This window comes from Vombatus ursinus, unplaced genomic scaffold (genome assembly GCF_900497805.2).
Source record: "Vombatus ursinus unplaced genomic scaffold, bare-nosed wombat genome assembly UNPS02013008.1, whole genome shotgun sequence".
Lineage (NCBI taxonomy): Eukaryota > Metazoa > Chordata > Mammalia > Diprotodontia > Vombatidae > Vombatus > Vombatus ursinus.
Window position 1 is genome coordinate 1 of NW_020952786.1, and position 21935 is coordinate 21935.

At 45.7% G+C, this 21935-nt stretch overlaps 1 protein-coding gene and 1 long non-coding RNA gene across 3 annotated transcripts; both read right to left on the reverse strand.

The window, feature by feature from the left end:
- Positions 1-240: 240 nt before the first annotated feature.
- On the reverse strand, positions 241-10335 carry LOC114040369. Its single transcript, XR_003568776.1, has 3 exons — positions 10217-10335; positions 7312-7449; positions 241-794 (listed from the first exon to the last, which is right to left on the reverse strand). It is a non-coding gene; the product is annotated as an uncharacterized LOC114040369 (long non-coding RNA).
- A 4535-nt stretch (positions 10336-14870) lies between these two features.
- LOC114040368 (small vasohibin-binding protein) lies at positions 14871-19291 on the reverse strand. 2 transcript variants are annotated; one of them, XM_027858458.1, is made up of 3 exons: positions 19137-19291; positions 18031-18156; positions 14871-15297 (listed from the first exon to the last, which is right to left on the reverse strand). In XM_027858458.1, the coding sequence occupies exons 2-3, from the start codon at positions 18142-18144 to the stop codon at positions 15211-15213; spliced, it is 201 nt and encodes a 66-aa protein (XP_027714259.1). In that variant the 5' UTR covers positions 18145-18156; positions 19137-19291; the 3' UTR covers positions 14871-15210. The 2 variants fall into 2 exon arrangements, with proteins under 2 accessions (XP_027714259.1, XP_027714260.1); XM_027858459.1 differs by lacking the exon at positions 19137-19291 and adding an exon at positions 18492-18577.
- Between the last annotated feature and the right edge of the window lie 2644 nt (positions 19292-21935).

Here is a 21935-nt window from a genome sequence, read left to right on the forward strand (position 1 = left end):
GCAGGTTGTGTATCATTCTCTACCAATACTCTGTTCATTACTCAGAGAAAGAAGGGCCTGGGCAGCAGCAGTCTGAGCATACAGTGTTTATAGCTACTCTGGAAACACCAGAACCCCCTGAAACCCCAGGCTCCCTCCCAAGGGTCTCCCTTATAAGCTGCTAGGGAGATCTCCTACTCACCCCCACTTCCCTTTATAGATTAGAAAACTGAGGCCAAGAAAGGAACTTGCCCCAAAATCATACCTCCTAAGTAACTGGAGAGTATAAGACATCTATCTCTGGCCCACGCACCCCAACGTGGGTAAGAACTCCTTGGTGCCCCTGTGTAGGGATGTCCTGCTCACCAGAAGGGCACGCAGGTGTTTGAAGTCACAGTCAGGCAGGCTCTGACCACCCTACTGCTCTTCAGCCTTTCTGGAGCTGTTAAAGATCCTGTGTCTCTCTTGGGTTTGGGGGTCCTGGTAGGGGAAGACCTCAGGAACCCCCAGAATGCTAAGTAGCTAAAGATGCTGATAGTGCCCCTTGGTGAGTTTGGGGCAAAGAAAGGGCAACAAGGGCTAGAAGAGCCGGGAGAGGTCTTCCCCAATACCACTGTCCACCTCCTTCTATGTGACCTTGAGGAAGTCATTTAACCTCTCTCTTTAAATGGAAGGGTCTACTTTGCCATCATTATTCTATCTTCTTCTTTCTTCTCTCCACTCTTCCTGGAGTCTTCAGCTTGGCTGGGGATACAATCTCTCTTCAGCCTTGTTCTGGCTCAACTCTGTGGTCATTATAATGGGCATTCCATTTCCTGGTGGAATGAGAATATTATGTTTAGTGCCAGGGCTAAAGCTTGGAACTGCCCCACGCTCAGTGTGGTGTCATGCAAACAAAGAATGGTTAAGACTTGGCATTTAGAGACCTCGGTTTAAATCCAAGCTCTTACATTTACTGTGTGACCCTTGGCAGTTCAATCAACCTATCTGAGACTCATTTTATTCATTTGTAAAATGGATATGATGCATTGCCTACTTAACAGCATTATTATGAGGAAAACTTTTTTTAACCTTGCCTTATAGATGAAGTATTTAAAAAATTATGATGATGATGCCCTCTCATTCCCACTGAGGAGTGAATATGCATGGGAGGGAGGAGTACAAAGGATGGGGGGGATCCCCCAAAGGGGCTCAGTGAGGATTTGAGTAAAAACTCCTGATTCTGATTCCTACAGGGCTCTGAACTCAATGTGCCCCATACACATTGCACCAAATACAAACCATGGTCTTCCTCTTACTTCATCCTCTGCCCTGCCTTCTAATTCTGTCCTCTAATCTCCAGTGTGTCAGCCTCTAGCCTCCATTCTCACACCTGACTTCATTCTCCATCCACAACTGCTTCCATGATTTATCCCCACATTGGTCCCATTCTCTATCTCCACACCTGCCATTATTCTATGCCCCATCCCAGTTCTCTCACCCACCACCCATCTGATAAGACAAGAGAGGGCTTAAGATGAAGATCCCATAGAGAAGCTACCTACTGCTCTAAGGACTCCTCATTCTAGGAAGACAAGTCCCCAGGCTGGTGAGAAGGCCTGAAAGTCCAGAGGTTCAAGGCCTTGGTGACACTTTTCATGTTGACTCCTCCTTCATCCTAGGTTTCTTTGATTACATTAAGCACTTCAAGCACCAGGCGAAGAGCAGAAACCTGCTGGCCAGGTTTGCTGGGAAGAATGCTGCTAACATCCTATCCCTGGGCAACATGGTCATGGGATTGTCTTCCATCTTCTGCAGCTTCAACAGATTGGCATGGTGCAGGGGCTAAGGTGGCCATGGGCTGAGGTCAGGGGCCAAGGGTGGGCACATCGCCTGGTCTAACACATGCCAGGCACATGGTTCAGAGTTGGGAAACCTGCATTCTGTGCTGATCTCGCCATATACGTCATATGTGACCTTGGGTAAAGCACTTCCCCTCTCCAGTCCTCAGTTTTGATAACTGTAAAACAGGTTGGAGCAAATTATCTCTATGGTCTCTTCTAGCTCTAAAATTCCAGGCTTTTCCTGATTTTTTCTTCCAGAAAATCCCATTGTGCCTCTTGGCTCCTGCTCTTCAGCTTTTTGTTCGATCTAGCAGATGAGGCTGTGGCCAAACAACTGAACATCTGCTGTACTCTGCGGAAGTGAGGGTTTCAGACCTCGTGTCTCAGGACAGTCCCCATCTTATCTCCCTGTCCTCTAACACTTCTAATCCACCACGCTTCCCATAGCCATAGCAGACATATCCCCATTCCCCAGGTCACAGGATCATAGATTATACACAGAAGGTCCCAGAAAGGACCGCTGAGACCAGAACGTCCAACCCACTCATTTTACAATGATTTCACCAGGGTCACAACAGCAGAGACTGAAGCAGTCTGAACTCAGGCCTTCCTGACTCTAAGCCTAGCACGCCATCATCCATTGCACTCACCAGCTGCTTCAAATAAGGTCAGCATTGGGACTTAAACTCAGGACTTTCTAGTTTCAAAATTACCTCTCTATTATCCTACACTCCCTCTACATTCATTCATTCATTCAACAAGCATTGCTGATTCCTGCTTTGTACAGGGTCTTATGCCGGAGCACTCACTATTAGGGATAGGGAAATTAATTAAAATCCCATGCCTAGGCTTTACAATTCAGTAGAATAATAAGTGCACAATAAAGGAGGACTTTGTTTTTATTCTGAACTTAACAAAACAAGCATCTCTGTAACAAAACAGAATTTTTTAAAAGAGGATTGCACATGAAACTGCAGATCTATTATGTACAACTTTCTTTTCCTTTTAAATATATAATCAAGTTAGAATTTCCTTCTATAATAAGGAAGAATTTCCTTTATTTACATGGGAGGGCTAGGCTGGGAAAAGAACATTGGCAACCTCAACCACTTGGAAAGGTGTGAAAAGCCAGTTGTTTTAAAGCCCTGCTCCCTGCTCCACCACACAATCATTCCCGCTGGGCTTTTGGTCTTACTTGGTGTTTGTTCCTTGCTGCTATGTAGACAGGAGAGGCAGAAAGGACATGGTCAGTCCAGAAGTGGTTGAGTAACTTATGAGCCTGCCACTATGTTAGTGTTGGGAAGACTGTGTTCATATTATTTAAAAATGCTAAATCTCAAGGACATGAAACCAGTTTGGAATATTGCTACTCAAAATTTTTCCCTTTTAAAAAACACAGTTCCATGCCCAAAGGGCCAAAAAAATGTGCATGCCCTTTGATCCAGCAATAGCACTTCTAGGGCTGTATCCCAAAGAGATCATACAAATGGGAAAAGGACCCACATGTATAAAAATATTTATAGCAGTTCTTTTTGTGGTGGCAAAGAATTGGAAATTGAGGGGATGCCCATCAATTGGGGAATGGCTGAACAAGTTGTGGTATATGAATGTAATGGAATACTATTGTGCTATAAGAAATGATGAGCAGGCAGACTTCAGAAAAACCTGGAAAGACTTGTATGGACTGATGCTGAGTGAAGTGAGCAGAACCAGGAGAACACTGTACACAGTAACAGCCATACTGTGCAAAGAATAACTTTGATAGACTCAGCTCTTCTCAGCAATGCAAGGATCTAAGACAACTCCAAAAGACTCACTATGGAAAAAGCTATCCAGATCCAGAGAAAGAACTATGGAATCTGAATGCAGATGGAAGCATATTATTTGCTATTTTTTTCTTCTGTTGTGTTTTATTTCCCCTATCCAGTGGTTCCTCCTATTGGCTCTAATTCTTCCTTATAACATCACTAATGTGAAAATATATTTAATAGGAATGTGTATGTATAGTCTATATCAGATTGTGTGCTGTCTTGGGGAGGGAGGGTGAGAAAAATTTAAAACTCAAAAGCTTATGGAAGTGATTGTTGATAAATCAAAATGAATTAATAAAAAGAAAAAAAATAAAAAAGATTGCACATGAAACTGCAAATCTATTATGTACAACTTTCTTTTCCTTTTAAATATATAATAAAGTTAGCATGTGACTTTCTTCCCCCTCCCCTTCCTTCCCCCACCTGCCCTAGAAGTGGCTGCCATCAGACACAAATATCTATTAAAACCAATAATAGGGGACATTTAAATTGTACTTCTTGACTTACAAATTGTTTTATATATTTTATATATACATTATGTCTTCTGTTCCCTTTAGACCTATGAGGAAAGTAGTGCAACTATTGTAATCCCTTTTTTATGAATAAGGTAACATTTCAGAAAGTTTGAGTGACTCCCCTAGAGGAACATCACTCTGAACCCAGATTCAAAGTCACGGCTCGCTCCTAGGAGACACTGCCTTTAAGGAGCAGCCTCTTGGAGGCAGTGTCTGCCTGGTTCCAGCTCTTCATTCACCTGTAGGACCTGGGCCTTTGCTAACTCTACAAAGCTGGAACAAGCGGCTGGTGAGGTAAACGCTGGACTGGGAGCCAAGAGGTTTGGATTCTAGGTTTGGCGCTCCCCACCTTTCTCCTCTCCAGCCCAAAGGAGAGCGTGTATTTCAGTAGTCTCGGAATTGAGAATGGGGAGTTGTCCCTTAAAAGGGAATAAGACTGGAGGCCATAGGATTGTGGAGAATCTACATCTTGGTGCCATGGTGCCTGGTGCTTGGAGAAATCCTGTGCAGCCAAAAGCAGTTCACCTGTGTCTCTTGAGCGGTGGGGTGTAACGGCTAGTGGCCCCATAAGCCTGGGAAATGAGGATCCTACCTCTACCGTAGGGACGACTGGGAGAATGCCTGAGGTCAGTCAAGGCTTCATTTGCCCAGTCTCTCACTCCTGTCATTGGCATCATCTGCTGCTATACCCTTACCTTTCCCCCAATGTGCCCGATCCTCAACCTGCTGAGCAGGTGTCAAGCTAAATGACTTTGCTGACTTCACTTCCTTTGGCCCTGCTTCTGATGGTGGATGGCCCCCAGTGGAGTGCTTGTCATCTTCTATGTGCTGGCTGTCTTCCTCTGCTTGCATTTCTATTCAACTGGTCAATGGCAGCCAGAGAACTAAGCAAGAGATCGAGGAGTCTTGGTCCTTCAAGTCCCCCCCCCCCACAAACAGATGTCAAGAGGTTAAGATGGTCCAAATCCAATAGCATGCTTTGGTAGGGAAAAATGTTAAGTCTTGCAATTGAGTTCAAAAAATTAACTGCACACACTCAGGATGGGGGAGATGTAGCTAGACAGTGATCCATGAAAAAGACTTGGGGCATCCTTAAAGGATGAGCTCAGTGACTCAATAGCATGATAGGAAAGTTAGAGAGTGAACCCAAGTTTAGGCTGCATTGAGAAGCATGGCGTCCAGAAGAAGTGACAGTCCACCTGGCCCCCACCCTACCTAGATCACATCTGGAGCGTTGTGTTTAATTTTGGGCAAGCTGTAGATGGTGCAGAGAAGGGTGAGCAGGATGGGTGAAGGGCCTCAAAAACATGCCCTATAATCTTCAATGGAAAGAACTGAGGACATTTAGCCTGCAGAAGAGAAGACTTAAGGGAAACATGATTGCTGTCTTCAAGCATTTCAAGTGCTGTCACTGGGAAGAGGGATTAAACTTTTCTTTGTTCCAGTCATATCCTACTCCTTGTGATCTCATTTGTTTTTTTGTTTGTTTGTCTGTTTTTGTTTTTGGCAAAGATGGTGGGTTGGTTTGCCATTTCTTTCTCCAGCTCACTTTATAGATAGGAAACTGAGGCACACAGGGTTAAGTGACTTGCCCAGGGTCACACAACTAGTAAGTGTCTGAGGTCAGATTTGTATTCAGGTCCTCCTGACTCCAGGCCCAGCACTCTATCCTCTGCAGCTTCACCTAGCTGCCCTGACTTTTCTTTTACTTGGCCCCAAAGAGCAGAACTGAAAATAGTTGTGGTAAGTTAGAGGGGAAGATTTAAGGATCATAGATTTGAGTTGGATGGGATCCCAGGGATCATCAGATTTTATAGATGAGGAAACAGTTCTGGAGGAGGGAAGTAATTTGGCCAAAGTCACAGATCTAGTAAGACATGGCACTAGGATAGGAGCCCAGGTCCTCTCAAATCCAAATCCAGAGTTCATAACAGATCACATGTGTACACACACACACACACACACACACACACACACACACACAAACATACACACAACTTTGAGTGCTCTCCAGTCTTGAGGGGTAGGGTATTATCTTCGTTCTACAAATGATGAAATGGATCTGAAATGACTTGTCCAGGGTCCCACAGCTGTAAATGTAGGAGCTGGGACTTAACCCCAAATTCCTAAAATCTCTAACTCCAAGCCCAGCACTGTTTCAGCATCCCATGTTCACGATCCCACCTCCCACCTCTCCAAAAATGAGAAGATAAAGTTGGTGTGGGCTGCTTCTTGAGGCTTAATATGCCCTGACACTGGGAGATCTTTGGCCAGAGCTGGGATGGCTATGTGACTTATTAAAGAGGCTGCAAAAGGGATTCTTCTTCAGGTCATATTGAACTAGAAGCCCCAAGAGTCAGAAGGCCTTACAGGTCTCTGGAGATGGGAAAGCATGGGGTCTGCCCAGAGGTGGAAATGACTCAGTAGAACTTGCCCAAGGGAGCCTTCCCAAGTAAAACTGAAGTCTCCAGGAGTTTGTCTTTGACACCTCTTCTCTAAGGACCCCTCTCCCTTCTCCCCATTCCCAGCACCCATCCTGTGTCCAGACAAGTCATACAGGGCCTAGTCACTTTGACCATTATGTATGGATTAGTGGCAATTAATGTGCTGCCTCTCCAAGAGTTGTTTGCCTTTCAAGAAGTGAATACTGAGGACTAAAACAAAACAAAACAAAACAAATCAAACCATCTCTAATGGTAGAATTTAAGATGTTGTGACAAGCAGTAGGGGAAATAGTCATATGTATGTGGTTGGAAGATTGGGGAGGGCCAACTTAGTCTTCTGACTCCCCTTTCATAAGACATGTCAAGTACTCATTCTCATGTCAATCTCCTGGGGGATGGCTGTATTATCCCTGGGTCCCTATCTTCCTGGAACGGAGCCAGGCAGACCCACTCTAGATTAGGGAATAGAAATGAAAGGATAGAATATAGCAAGGATTAGTATGAACAAGGAAAGATGGCAAAGCATTGACCCAATCCCCTCATGGATAGCTAGACCCCTGTTCTTTAGAATATTTATCTGATAGTAAGACATCACCATCACATGAATTGCTTTGTCATATTATTTCTACCCTGGAAACTACTGAAGCCTGGGCACAGTCATCAGGGTAGAGCAAACTGGTTTGCAAGGGGTGTTCAGACATATATATGTGCCTAAGGCCAAAATGAGTGTTTTACCTACATGGAGAAGGGTGCAAGGAAGAGATGAATGGGAGTGTCCACTGACTTCACACTTTCATTATGGTTCAGAATGGGTTGAAAGTCAGGCAACTGGCTTCAAATTCTGGCTCTTTCCCTCTCTGGGCCTCACTTTTTCCATCTGTAAAATGGTGGAGGAAAGGGGAGAATTGAGCTAAATTATTTATATGGCCCCTTCTAGCTCTTAAGGTCTCCCAAAGGGCTCCCCATTCCCTAGAAGGCCCTCTGATCTTGAGAACAGAACCCACACTTCTACCACCAGAGAGCACTGTCTCTTTTCTTAGAAAAATTGCACTCGTGAAAATAAAAACTTCCAGATTCACATTCACAAACTAAGACTCTTGGAGCTGTTGGATACTTATGGGTCCTTCACAGCCAGCCAGCTAGGATGATCCCTGAGGCCCCTTCTTGATCTCAGAGTCTCTCTAGGAGCTGTAGGACTGGCCTGGTTTTGCCCAGCAACCACTTCAGAGCCAGGGCCTGAATGGACTTAGTTCTCTGAATCTTCTCACACTTGCTATGGCCTATTCCTGACTGGTGAAATGCTATAAAGACCTGCACCTAGCAAGAACTAACCCCCACCCCATCTGTGTGCTGGTTGGCAGGAGAAAAGGGACAGGAGTGGGATTTGGAACTGTAACTGCTTGACAAAGAGAGTTAGGTTCACATGTTTGAAACTAAGATGCAGGCAGAATATGGGGTTTGATATTGCTCAGAGGTCAAGGCTGATGGCATAATGTTGCTTTAGGTGTAGGCTTCAGATACTTACGTTGTTGTTCATTTGTTCCAATTGCGTCTGACTCTTTGTGAACCCATTGTTTTCTTGGCAAAGATACTGGAGTGGTTTGCCATTTCTTTTTCCAGTTTATTTTACAGATAAGGAAACTGAGGCAAACTGAGGTTAAGGGACTTGCCCAAGGTCATACAGCTAGTAAGTGTCTAAATTCAGATTTGAACCAGGAAGATGAGTCTTCCTGACTCTAGGCCTGGCACTCTATCCACCACACTACCTAGCTATACTTATATATAGACATTATAAACACTTCCCAGGCTGGAGGGAGCTATAACTCATTGCGATGTGACTTCCTAGAGACTGAAGGTGTCCCTAGATCAGGGATTCTTAAGCTGGGGTCTGTGAACTTTTTTTTTTTTTGGTGAGGCAACTGAGGTTAAATGACTTGCCCAGGTCACACAGCTATTAAGTGTCAAGTGCCTGAGGTTGGATTTGAACTCAGGTCCTCCTAACTCTAAGGTCAGAGCTCTATCTGCTACCTAGCTGCCCCTGTGAACTTGTTTTAAAAAATATTTTGATTACTGTATTTTAATATAATTGGTTTCCTTTATAATCCTATGTACTTTACCTTATTTTGAAAAGGGGTCCTTGACTTCACCAGATGGTGGCCTGGGGGGGGCATGACACAGAAGAAGGGAAGAACCCTGGGTCTAGATGGAGGATTCCACAGACTCTGGACAAACCAATTCATGTTACTGATGCTAATAGCAGCTAACACTAATGTGTTATGCTTCCTGGGACACTTACATAGGGACACAGGACACTTAAATAAAACACCTCGAGTTATGTCAGAACTTCAGGTGTCCACAAAAAGCAGACAGGAGCTTTGGAGGCAGGCAGGGTTTCCCAGCACCCTTTAGGCTTTACAGGGATGCGTGGCTACCTAAGGATTTCTACCTGGGCCTTCATTGGGGGACATGTCTGTAGTCAGGTGTCTCATTCGTCTGCTGTGGAGCTCTGTGGAGAAGGCAAAGGGCTCTCATGGTGACTGTCCAAGGAAAGAAGCTAGCTGTACATGTTCACTCTTGCGTATAACCCCATCTCTGAGTTTCCCCAGGGACTGTAGTGCTGCCCAACTTCAGCATCCAGCCAACTGGCTTGGTTTATGATGGCATGGAGCTGTTAATTCCCAGGCCAGGGCCACTGTCAGTTCTGCTTTTCTGGCAGGCCCCCTAATCCTGGCCAGCCAGGAAAAGGATGGGTTAGAGCAAGGCCATCCCCATTGCTACAAACACCACTCAAAGCACGTGCCCTTTTGATAGTATAGGCAACTTCCCCCCTGTCTGATATGCAAGTTTTACAGCTCCTGAGACTTTGCCCTCAAAAGGCTGATGTCCTGGGGGGGGGCCCTGGTTTCAGGGGAGAGAAAAGCATGCTTTTGGGTAGGTCCCCTCATTTAAAGGAATTCTAAGTACTAAGAGCATCACATCCTTCACAGGGATCCCCTTCATGTGCCAGGGATGACTCTGCCCCCATGCTTTCTTCTTGCTGGCCTGCACCTTCCCCTTATCCAAAGGCAACAAGCTCCTTCTTTGCAGCCTGGCCATCCTGATGATAGGCTTCAGGCTGGACCAATGCTTCTACCCCCAGAACAAAATCTTGAGTCCCAGTTTTTGAAGAAGGTGAATTTTATCCTAGGTGAGTAGAAATCTGGGGTTTAATAAAAATGAAAACAGTTGTTCTGTGAGGCTTTGAATAATCCATTCTGGGCCCGGAGTGATTAGTACTCATATCTCACTGAATTAGGCAGTAGAACCAGGCCAATCTACCTTCTCGGTATTATCACTGTACTGGGATGGTTCTTCTGTGGGTCTAATCCTGTCCTTCCCCGCCACTCTGTCCTATTTCACCTCTCATATGCTGGCATCAGCAATCACACCATCATCTTACTGCTGGCTCCTTCTGTGTGCCCAGGGGTGAGAAGGCACCTTCCTTACCCCAAAACCCTGTTACCCCCATCGGGATCACCCTCCTGACTGTGCTGCCAATAGCCCCATTTGCCTTTCCCATGCATTATGGACTAGACAGTGAGCATGTCAAACTTCCTCTAGTCAGAAGTGTGATAAAGGTCTAAGCTTACCATCATAAGACTGACCTTACTCAATCTTCTTTAGGCTCCTAAGTAGTGGAGCAGACTTGGTCACCAGCCAGAGGAGATCATCGTCTACTCGTGGATCTCAGTGCTGGCTGTCATAGCCACTCCTGCCTCCTCTCTTTCCCTCCAGGTTTGCTGGGATTTCATGGAAAGAGAGTGCAGCTATAATCATAATTCAATCCCTAATAATCTTGAACATTTTAGGAAATTAAAATGAAAAAGCTGGGGGGGGGGGTGAGTGGGCTCTAGGAATGGTTGCCACACAGGTATTATTCCCTCTAGGCATGGGTTTTCTCTTTCAGGTGCTATCCTGGTGTTCTGGTGTTCATTCTCTATGACTCCTTTCCACCACTTGGTTTTGGGTCACCTCCTACATCTTCTTCCCAGCCACCACATGGGGCATAGCTTAGCTTGGCCCCCAGCACCGGGAACAACTCATTCACCAAACATTCCCTTTGCTCTCAGGGAACAAGCCAGTGTGTTCCATCATGCTGCACCTAATCCTTAATAAACCTTTCTTTTTCACCATGACTTAAGTGAGCTGTGTATGGGCTCACAAATCGGAGAAATGAACTTCAAGATTTTTGCTTTCCTTCAAGATTCTCCATCCCATCCTCTACCACATTAGAAAACTTTAAGGGAACAATAATAGTCTGTCCTTTAAGAAGAATTTCCTTTATTTACATGGGAGGGTTAGGTTGGGAAAAGAACATTGGCAACCTCAACCACTTGGAAAGGTGTGAAAAGCCAGTTGTTTTAAAGCCCTGCTCCCTCCTCCACCACACAATCATTCCAGCTGGGCTTTTGGTCTTACTTGGTGTTTGTTTCTTGTTGCTATGTAGACAGGAGAGGCAGAAAGAACATGGTCGGTCCAGAAGTGGTTGAGTGACTCATGAGCCTGCCACTAATGTTAGTGCTAGGAAGACTGTGTTCATAGCATTAAAAAATGCTAAATCTCAAGGACATGAAACCAGTTTGGAATATTGCTACTCAAAATTTTCCCCCTTTTAAAAAACACAGTTTCAAGATTATACCTCTTTGGCTTCTTTGAAAGTTATAACACGAACGGACAAAATGTAGCAAGAGTCCATTATCTATGTATTCTGGGACCACATACATGTGTGGTTTTCATCCCAAGCTCTAGAAATCGGGGAAATGTTCCCAAATACCTGACTCTCAATGTTACTGTGGGATTTGACATCAACACACTATGTTTTGGCATCCTAGAAATGTCTTAGTTACAGTTATGTAAATGTGAAATGTGATTATGAATGAGACAGGTTTGACAGAACTCATCCATCCAAATAAGGATTCCCCAAAATAGCCTTCTTTGGGGGCTCTACAAAGACTGCAAAGGTACAAGCATTGCTGAAAACATTTTTGGCTCTCAGAGCTGGGACCAGAGAAATCCATGTAGTCTAAGCCCCCAGCAACTGCAGGAATCAGATCTCCAGGGCTGGTAACTACCTCAAAGCCTGGCCTCTACTTTCCACCCAACCAGATGCTCCTTCTCACAGCCTCATTATCCTAATGCTGATTTTCATGGGGCCTTCTACCCCCATGATAAAATCGTAGAGTCCCAGTTATGGAAAGTGGTTTTTGCCCACCTCTTCACCATCCCTACCACAGTAAGACCTGTCATTTGCCAAATTCTCAGGAGCTACCAAATTTGAAAGCTCTATAGGCTTCATTCCAATAAGGAAGCAGGAACCTAACCTTAACTGGAATTCCAGCCCTGTCCTTTGCCAGAGGAAATCTTTACCTTGAAGGCCTCAAAACTCTCAGGTTGCCTCCACCTCGTAATTATCTTTTTTTCCCTTTAGAGCCCTAGAAAAGGGGACCAACTGAAGCTCAGCTCTTCTTTGGGACTTGCCTTATGAACCACCTAAGGTAGTCCCATCCCTTTATAGAGAACACCTTGCTTTTCAGCCAATTCTGGGATTCTTCAGCCTGCTTATTCTCATTTCCTACAGAGGGCCCCAAAAAACTTCTGACCAAGTTGCCAACATCATCAAGTAAATCTACCCTCAAAAGACAAATGCTTGCTACCACTGAGGATTTCCAGAAAAACATGGCTCGGATTGTGAAGACAATTCTAAGAGAAGCGCTACCAGGGTTATGAGCCATGGCTGCACAAAATACAGCTTCCCAAGCAAACCATCGTGAAGGTGACAACACCCATTTGGATGTTTAAGTTACAGTCTGTTAAAAAAAAACAACAACACTATTTCCTCAGTAATGCAAGGATCTGAGACATCTCCAAAGGCCTCGTGATGGAAAATGCTATCCACATCCAAAGAAAGAACTATGGAATTTGAATGCAGATCGAAGCATACTATTTGCTATTTTTTTTTCTTCTGTTATGTTTTGTTTCCTCTTTCTGGTGGTTCCTCCTATAGGTTCTAATTCTTACATCACTAAAGTGAAAATATGTTTAATAGGAATGTATATGTATAGCCTATATCAGATTGTGCACTGTCTTAAGAAGGGAGATGGAGAGGGAGGGGGAGAAAAATTTAAGAATCAAAAGCTTATTGAAGTGATTGTTGATAAATCAAAATAAATTAATAAAAATTTAGAATTGGGCAAAAAAAAATCACTATTTCCCACTTGTATTGTCCAATTCTGACTGAAGGACTTTCTTTAATGAAAGTGCAGCTGAGTCTCTAAATTTAGAAATGAGCACCTGCCTTCCAAGTTTAAAAAATAATGTGGCCTTCATGAACCCCTGTCCCCAACTCCTATTATAGCTGACTGAGTCTATTGTTTCTTAGGGCCGGTGTTTTCTAAAATCTAACTGATTCCTTTGGGCTCCCTCTCAAAAGAAAGTGAGAGGGCTGGGATTGCTATACCAATTCCATAGATGAAGGAATTTGGCTATAATCGTTTGGGGACTGACCGGTCATAGATGTATCAGTGGCTTTCTGAACTAGGAACTGATGAAAGGCCTTCTCTCTTCCAGCTGAATCCTCCTCTTATTAGCCCATCTCCACTCCCACCCCCAATCCTATCCACCCCAAGACAAGCAAACTTCCTCTGCTGGTAACCTTGCTAGCTACTCAGCTGGCAGAGCCAATGCTTGTATTTCAAATGGATCTGCGTTAGTTGGACTTTTTAATACAGAGCAACAGCAGTTCTGACCTCCTTGGGGCCCACAAAAAACTGAAAACACAACACCCTGGACTTAGGAGGTTCCCAAGCAGGGGTGTGTGAATAGTTCCGCCACATGGCTGACCGCTCGAGCACCCCAGCCAGGAGGAAAGGAGTATGGAGAAGGGAGTCCCTGGATGAGAAGAGGAGTCTGCCAACCCCCCCCCACCCCGGGCAGAGGCCTGTCTCTGCTTTGGAGCAGCACCTTCTAACACCAAAAGAATGCATCAGTTCCCAGCTTATCACAGGTACAAGCCAGGCCATGAAAGAGAACGTAACAAAGACAGTCCCCAATTTACCAATGGGTTTTGCTCCATGGGTCTACAAGTTGGCTATTTGGAACTTGGCACATTCCCTACAAAAATAATATTGTATTCCTAAGAGATCCTATAAAGGCCTGTTCAATCTATAATTAGCTGAATTATAAAGTATAAAAGAAACTGACTATCCTTTGTAACATTATTGTTATGTGAAAATTTATTCCAAGTTCCAACTTGCAATGCTGGACCACATCTCCCTCAGGCACAACCTTGGCAGAGGGGGACTAGGGCTGAGACTCTCCCATCATCCCCTGCCACCCTTTCTCAAGGTTGCAATGCTAGGACTCTAGAAGCTCCAGCAGGGGCATAGAGGAAATATGGGAAGGAGCAGTTCCTGGGCAGCCCAGAACATGCTCTGGTGACCTCACTGGGAAGGTGAATTCATAGCTGAACCTTGTTAGTCTGGACTCCTTGGAGGACACAGGACATTCCCACACATTCCCATCTTATTTCTCTCAGAGTGACCTTTTTCCTATCTACAATCTCACAAATCATTTCCTAAACCATTTCTATAGCAGACCAGTCCGTTGTCCCTGAAAAAGGATAGCGTCCTCCTCCCCAATATCAGAAAATAGATGAATCTGAGGTGATATAGCCTCACCTACAAGGTTTTAGGCAGAAATGACCACATCTATGACACCTGTTAAAAACAAGTGAGAGTAGGAGAAATTCAAGGGACTATCCTCAAAAATTCAGATAGGTAGCTGGTTGTCTCTGCTCATTTCTCACTGCTTAATTTCTCATTGCTTAATTTCTAGGACTGCTCCCATTGCTCCCAGAGGAAAGAGAATAAGCACCAAAAACCCACCCGCCTCTTGTGGTCAATCTGTTCAGTGTCCATTTGGGAGGGCAACAGAAGAAACCTGGCTTTGAGGTTTCCAGTCAGGATTATGGGATTTCCACAAATATGGGCCAACGACCCACTTGTCTGCAACCATTCCGCACCATTCTCCCTCTCATCACCCCCAAAAACCTGACAGCTGGAAGCAGCTGCAGATGAAGAGCAACAGTAGCAACGGATGGATGGGGCTGGAAGCAGCAGGAACATCCCATCAATATGTCAAGCGTCCTTTCTTTGTGGGATACTGAGCACGCTGGGTTTTCTTTGCTCATCTCCACTTTTTTTACCCACCAAAACTCCAGCCTCTAGGACTCGGACATCCAAGCTAAGGCTTGGACAAGCAGGCCTTGAATTTGTAGTTTATTTGTTTTCTTGGAGAAATGAGAAAATACCACTAGAAACACTGATTCCCAGCTCCCCCACCCCGCAAACAACTGAAACTGAAAAAAAAATCCAGGGGAAAAAAAGGTCTTCAGAAAGATGATGCTGACCTGAGGAAGAGAGGGATGGGTGAAGAGGCAGGCACAAAGAGCAGTAGATTCAGATTTATCCAGCTTTAGGAAGTACATAGATCTTTGTCTCTACATCTGTATGGCCCAAAGCGAACCACCTCAGAAGAACTGGTTACAGAGGTCATGACCGAAGCCTCAGGGGCCCCACCTGGTCTCAATGCTGGGGAGAGTTCATTCTCTTGGAGGCTGCATCTGCTTACAGAACTCGTCAAACTGCTGCTGCTCCAGCTCGGTCATGACTCTGTTGAGAGCATAAATCTGAAGGAGAAAGAAAGATGGCAGAGATAAAGTAAGGTACTCAGCTCGATTATCAGGAAGGGCTTTGTGAAAGGGCCTGTTTACAAATGCGGCTGGAAGACCGGGCTTCCCAGCTGACGCGAAGGGAAAAAAGATGAAACCGTTTTTTTGGTGAGAACAGTCATCATGGACATTTGCGAGGCAGGGACTACTGATACCATTATTCCAGATTTACAAGAGAAGAAAATGAGGCTTGGAACGAAGACGTTCAGTATGTTGTTTTCAGTACAGCCCAGAGATTCTATAGGAAGGGATCAAAGGCAAGGAGACATCAGGAACAGGCAGAAAGTGCCGAACTGGCAACAGTCATTAAAAATCACAAAACTGATTACAGAGGGAGGAAGGGAGGACAAGGGCAAAAGGCAGCACTGGTCTATTTTGAAGGAGAACAATCTGGCAACATACAAAAAGATTTCTAAAGCCTAAGGATGTCATTGAAAGGGGAAAAGACATAGATGCAAATATTCAAAGCAGCATTGTTTATAATAACAATAGTGAAACCTAGAAATAGATGACTACTGGGGAAGGGCTAATATAACATGCTCACTGAACCATAGAAGTTACAAATAGAGAGATGTGATATGAGACAGAGAAAAGAGAGCAGAACTGGCCTTCAGTGACTACAACTATATAAAAACAATGGCAAGAAAATCTGATGAGGATAGACAAAAACAGGGAAACTGAACAAATCAAATGCTATTCGTGTGATATTATTGGAGTAGCTCTTTTCCTTTGAAACAAACTGTTAGGGGTTTACAGTTCTATTCTTTACATTTGTTTTTGAGAAGTGAGTTTTTAAAATGGTTTGAGGTACAATAACAGCAAAAATCTGTTACCATCAACCATATTTGCCTTTCTCCTATGATCTAGATTTGGTATCCTCCTGACTGCCTATCTACCCACTGATGGGGTAAGCTTATCCTTGGATTAGAAGTGGTCTGACTGAATTCTTTGAGACGGTTCCACAACACCACGTCGTGAAACCGAAACAGTAGGTCACGTAGTCACTGGCCAGAGATGACTCCCAAAGAGCAAAGTGTTTGTGCCAAACAGAACTCATTAACTTTAAAAAGCCATGAATTTGGGAACGAGTGAAGAAATCAGTTTACAAATATAATGGAATATAATTTTGCTGCCCAAAATGACAAAAGGGCTGATATTTCAAAGAAATCTAGTTAGATTTGTATGAACTGATGCTTAGTGAAGTCTGTAGAACAACACCAACATATAAAGAGATTCTGAAGGAAAACAACTTTAAAAGACCTCAGCAGTCTGATCCATGCCATGACCCACTGGTCATTGCAGTAGGGAGGTGGCAAGTTCACAAATATCAATGATATAAAGCAGACTGTGATAAAGGGGCATGAGGGCTCTACGTATTAATTCAATATTAACTATATTAACAAGCCTCTGTGAATTCCTTACTATGAATAAGGCCCTATGTTGGCCTCTGCTGTAGGTAATCCAGGTAACTCATGGCCATTCCAGAACAGAGGAACCTTTCTATTCCAGCGTGTGGGTGCTTGGTGTCAAGGGTGGGCTGTAGTGTTGGTGTGGTGGCAGAAGGCCCTGGAGTGCCAGCCTTCATTACCAAGTCCCAACCTTGAGAAGGGCAGTGCCAACTGTGAATGCCAACCTCCCAGGATCAGAAATGTGGAAGGGAGGAGGAGGTATGAAGGCAGAAGCCCAAGTTCCTGCTAATGGCAGACCTTCATGCCTGGGCTCTTGGGTGAAGATGGAGGGCCACAGTAAGGACACAGGGCAGACGATCCTGGGGCAAGGAGGCCTCTGACCCAGTGTCTGCATGGGGCAGGGACAGAAGCCCTTTCTTCCTTCCTCCAGGATGAAGAATAATGAAGGGCAGAAGGCTTGTTGGTAGTGGAGAGCTACGGTGTCCATACAGTAACTCAGCTGAGGGCAGGTACTGATTATCCTCCAGGGCAGTGGGCTCCCCCGGAGGAGGCCTCCAGAGCCAGGCCCTGAACAGAGCTGGGGTTGGGACACTCACCTTCCTAAGTTGCTCCCATAGGGCCACAATGCCTCTGGATAGGACTAGAGTGATGGTAGGCAGAATGAAAAGGAAGGGATGGAAGAAAAGAGAAACTGAGAAAGCAACCAAGGATTTTAAGAAGTAGAACAAGGACAGAGAGCATTTCAGGTATGGAGGACAGTCAGTGAAAATGCACAGAAATGAGAGGTATAGGAGGGGTTTGGCAGGACCCTAGGATTCATGAATGGGAATTGTGTGTAAAAGGGCTAGAAAGGGAGGGCTTATATTTGAGCCTAGAGATAACAAACAAGGAGCTCCTGGAGTTTATTGAGTGAAACGGCAAGACCTGCTTTTCAGGAAAAGTCCTGGCAATTGTATGGAAGGTATGTATGCTGAAGACAGAAGCATGGGGCAGGGAGACCAATGAGGAATCAGTTTCCTTTCAGGCACCCAGGAACAGGCTGCTGGGTGAGTACTGGGCCTGGAGTCAGGAAGACTCCTCTTCCCGAGTTCAAATATGGCCTCAGATACTGCCTAGTCGTGTGACCCTGGGCAAGTCACTTAACTCTGTTTGCCTCAGTTTCCTCAGGTGTAAAACAAGGTGGAGAAAGAAATGGCAAGCCACTCCAGGCCCTTGGACAAGAAGACCCCACTTGGGGTGACTGAAAGGACTGAACAACAACCCAAGAACAGCTGGGGCTCACCTCTGCCCTTTGTCTTTGCTTCAGTTCCTGCTGAGCTGATCTCTGCCTGGCTTTCTCTACTCGGTTCACAGGCTCCTTCACCTTGGGTTTTTCTTTCCGACCAGAAGGCTCCATGCCTTACCTTCTCTGCAATTTAAGCACAGCTCTGACCGAAATGGGAACAGAGATGTCCTCTGCAGAGCTTTTCAAAAATAATTTTTTTGGGGGAAAGGAAAGACAAGCACCTTGAACACGACCCTCTGCGGGAGAACTCCCACCCCCCTCCCCCAAACACTGGCAAACTCTCCAAAGATCAGAGACTGAGAACTAGAAAGGAAGCTGGGGACACCGGCTGGTCCAAAGCCCCTCATTCTGCAGATGGGGAAACTGCCTCAGGGGGGACCCGCACAGGGTTTCTAAGAGACTGGGTAGGTCTGGTCCTTGCGACCTGAGCCTCTGGATTCAAATTCAGCATCTTCTACCTGTTCGAGGCAGGCTCAGGCCACTCCAGCCACCACCTGCGCCTTCGCCAGCGCAGGAACGATTCTCCAGGACACCCCCATCCCCGGCGCCCCGCTGGGGTTTTCAACCACCCCCTCCCCGGCCGTCCTCTTCTGCTCCCCCAAAGGTTATCCCACAGCCCCCCTTTCCCCACGCGTGCCCCTCCCCTCCCTTCCAGCTGTTCTCTCCATTCAATCCCTCCCCCCGAGGGTGGCTGTTCTCCCAATTCTACCCTCACCTCCCGCGGCCCTATTCCCAGCCCCTCCCTCCTCCCTGGGCTGTTCTCTCTGCCCCTCCCCCCATGGCTGTTCTTTCTACCAATCCTCCCTCCCCCCGCGGCTGTTCTGTCCATTCCTCTTTCCCCCATCGGCTGTTCTCCCCATGCCTTCCTCTCTCCCGCCGCTGTTCTTCCCATCGCTCCCTCCCACCTCGGTATCCCCCCCCCCCCTCCCCCCGGCCCCCCCCCCCGCCCCCCCCCCCCGCCGGGGGCCACCCCCCCCCCCCCCCCCCCCCCCCCCCCGCCCCGCTCCCGCCCTCGCCGCAGGAGTCTCCCCCTCCACTACAAGCCTGGGTCACAAGCACTCCCCGCCCTCCCCTGCCCGGGCCGTCCCTGGGGCAACTCCTACCTCCCTCCCTGGGCAAAATGTCGAGGAGAGGGGCGGGGCACTCGATCCGATCGCGAACTCGGAATTCGATTCCTTCCCCTTGCCTGGAGAAGAAAGAAGCGAACAAGGGGCGTGGGGGAGGGGAAGAAACTGGCACGCGCAGTCCCGGAGCTGGCCGGGAGGAGGGATTGGGAGAGGGCGAGCGCGCGCGCGCGCGCTCCCTCGGAGGGGGAGAAGCATGCGCACTGAGCTATTGGGGGGAGGACCGTGGGGCTGCCAAATGTTTGAAAGGGTCTTGTGGAAGGCTTTGAGGAAACACGGGGAGAGGGAGCACTACCTGAGGCCACCTGGAGAAGGCGGGGGGGGGGGGGGGGGGAGGGTTCAAGGCAGTAGTCACTGACTCTTAGAGCCTGAAGCCCCTCAGTTCATCATGCCCAAGCCGTACCTGCACAGGAATCCTCTCCATGTGCCCGACAAGCCTTTGTTTGAAGACCCTTAGTGACTGGAAACTCACTATCTTTAGAGGCAGACTGGGAGTCAGGAAGAGCTGAGTTTGAATACTGACACAAACACTAGCATTGCAACCCTGACCATGTCACTTACCCTTAGCCTCAGTTTCCTTATCTGTGAAATGGGGGTGGGGGTTGAATGGTCCCATCCAGTTCTAAATCTACGATCCTATCTATGAAGCCCCGTCATTCCACTTTTGGAAAACACTTCATCGTTATGAAATTTTACCTTAAATGGAGCCCAAGTCTACCTTTCTGAAACTTTTAACCATTACTTCCTTTTCTGCTTTCTGAGCCCAAGCAATTCAGTGAGAACATCTCCCATGTGCCATAGTCTGGGAATAAAAGGTCCTGCTCCTTGAGGACCTTGCTGGCCTAATGGGCCAGCAGAACAGGTCGTCTCTCTTCCCCATCTATGCCCTTCAGCCTCACCAAGAAAGCTAACATATCTTAATTTCTCCAGGCTAAATGCCAACTGTCTGCTGTTCCTTCTGTCAACCCTCCTGTAATTTTCAGGTTTCTCCCTGTCCTGCTCACCAAACAACCTTATCCCAGATCCTCAAAACTGCAATTTCCTTCTTGCTAATATTCCACATATCTCACCCCAATCCAAAACTGCTTTTTTTTCTGGTTCTTCCCTACTTCCCCCTCCTCCCTCCTCCAAGAAAGGAATTGTATCTCTCTTGTGATACTTCTGATGTTAACTTTTGTAACACTGATGTAACTTTTGCACTCTGTCAGGCTCAGCTTCCATGAAAGGGTGCCTCCTCTATTAAATAAATTACTCCCTACTGTCCCCACAAATCCAAATTTGGCCCAGCCCACTCTTATGTCCTGCTGCTCCCCAACATAGACCTTCTACTTTACTGGACCTTCACTGAAAATCAATCTATGGCCTTGGTAGCTTTTGATAATGAGCCTTCCCCCCAACTTGGACAGGCTCAAAAAAAATTTTTCCCTGTCTTCTTTCTTCTATCTCCCCACACACTTACCAAAGGTATCAAGATCACTCTCATTTTCAAAAGAGGGCCAACAGGGGAGCAAATGAAAAAAAAAAAAACTGATGTGCACAAACCATTAGTTAATACCAATGATAATAATAAAAAAGATGTGATTTTTATGGATGTGGGCACTTCATTCCAACAATGCAGACCACAACTATTATACCTCAGCACATACTATACACCTCAGCATATACTATACACCTCAGCAAATAGTTTTATTGGATGCCATGATGAAAAGGTAATAACAATAATAAAGGAGCAATCCTCTGATTGGGCAAGACTTGGGAAATGAGCCTAGCTCAAGTTAGATTGCCTATTCTTTGTAAGACAAGCGGAGTTGAGCTGGACTTGAAGCCTTTTCAGGTTAGTAGAGACCACTAGAGCTCACATTCCACTAACATAGCATCAATTTTTAAAATGGAGTGATACTTCTATATCTTGAACCAAAATTTCTTGGGTATTATTCAGCAGAGGAAGGGAAAGATCAGCTGAAGTAGAAAGCTTCATAGAATTGAGAGATAGAAATTGAATAATACTTAGTATCAGTTTCCCTTATTGTCTCCATTGGCTTGTCCACCATGCTTAGCATTCTTTCCTACTTAGGTCTATCTTCTACCTTCCCTGGCTTCCTTCAAGTCCCAGCTAAAATCCCATCTTCTACAAGAAAGCCTTCCCTGATTTGCATCCTAGTGCCTTCCTTCTGAGATTATCGAATGTCTATACATCTGGGTTGTACATGGTTATTTGCATGTTGTTTCCTACATTACACTGGAAGCTCTTCTAGGGCAGACACTATTTTTTACTTTTCTTTGTATCCCTAGTGTCAGGCCCATAGTAAGCCCTTAACTTATTTCCATTTCTCAGAATATGGTAGTTTCAAGATGTTATGATAGTATGAGTCCTATTAGTCACGTCTGCAAAGCTATTGGAATAACTCTGTCTTGATTTTGAATAAGACTGGGGAATTCAGCTAGGCAGAGACCCAATCCAAATACAGACTAGTAAAGTGTCTCATTAGGCTCAAAGATTTATAAAGGGTATATGGTACCATGTACAAGGCATTGAGCTAACATGAAATACAAAGATAAGGTAAAGTTTTTGGTTTGGAAAATGTCTACTTTCTAGAATGGGGAGTTTGGGAAGCCACACGGAAAATAGCCTGGACTTGGCCTTGGTAGAGGATAGGAACTTCAGTACTTAGCCAGAAGGATTTCTGAGTCAATATTCTGGAACTGCACTGTCAGTACAATTCCATGTGGTAGTTTGGTAGGAAAGAAAATTCCACTTTAGAACTGAAAAGTGAAGCA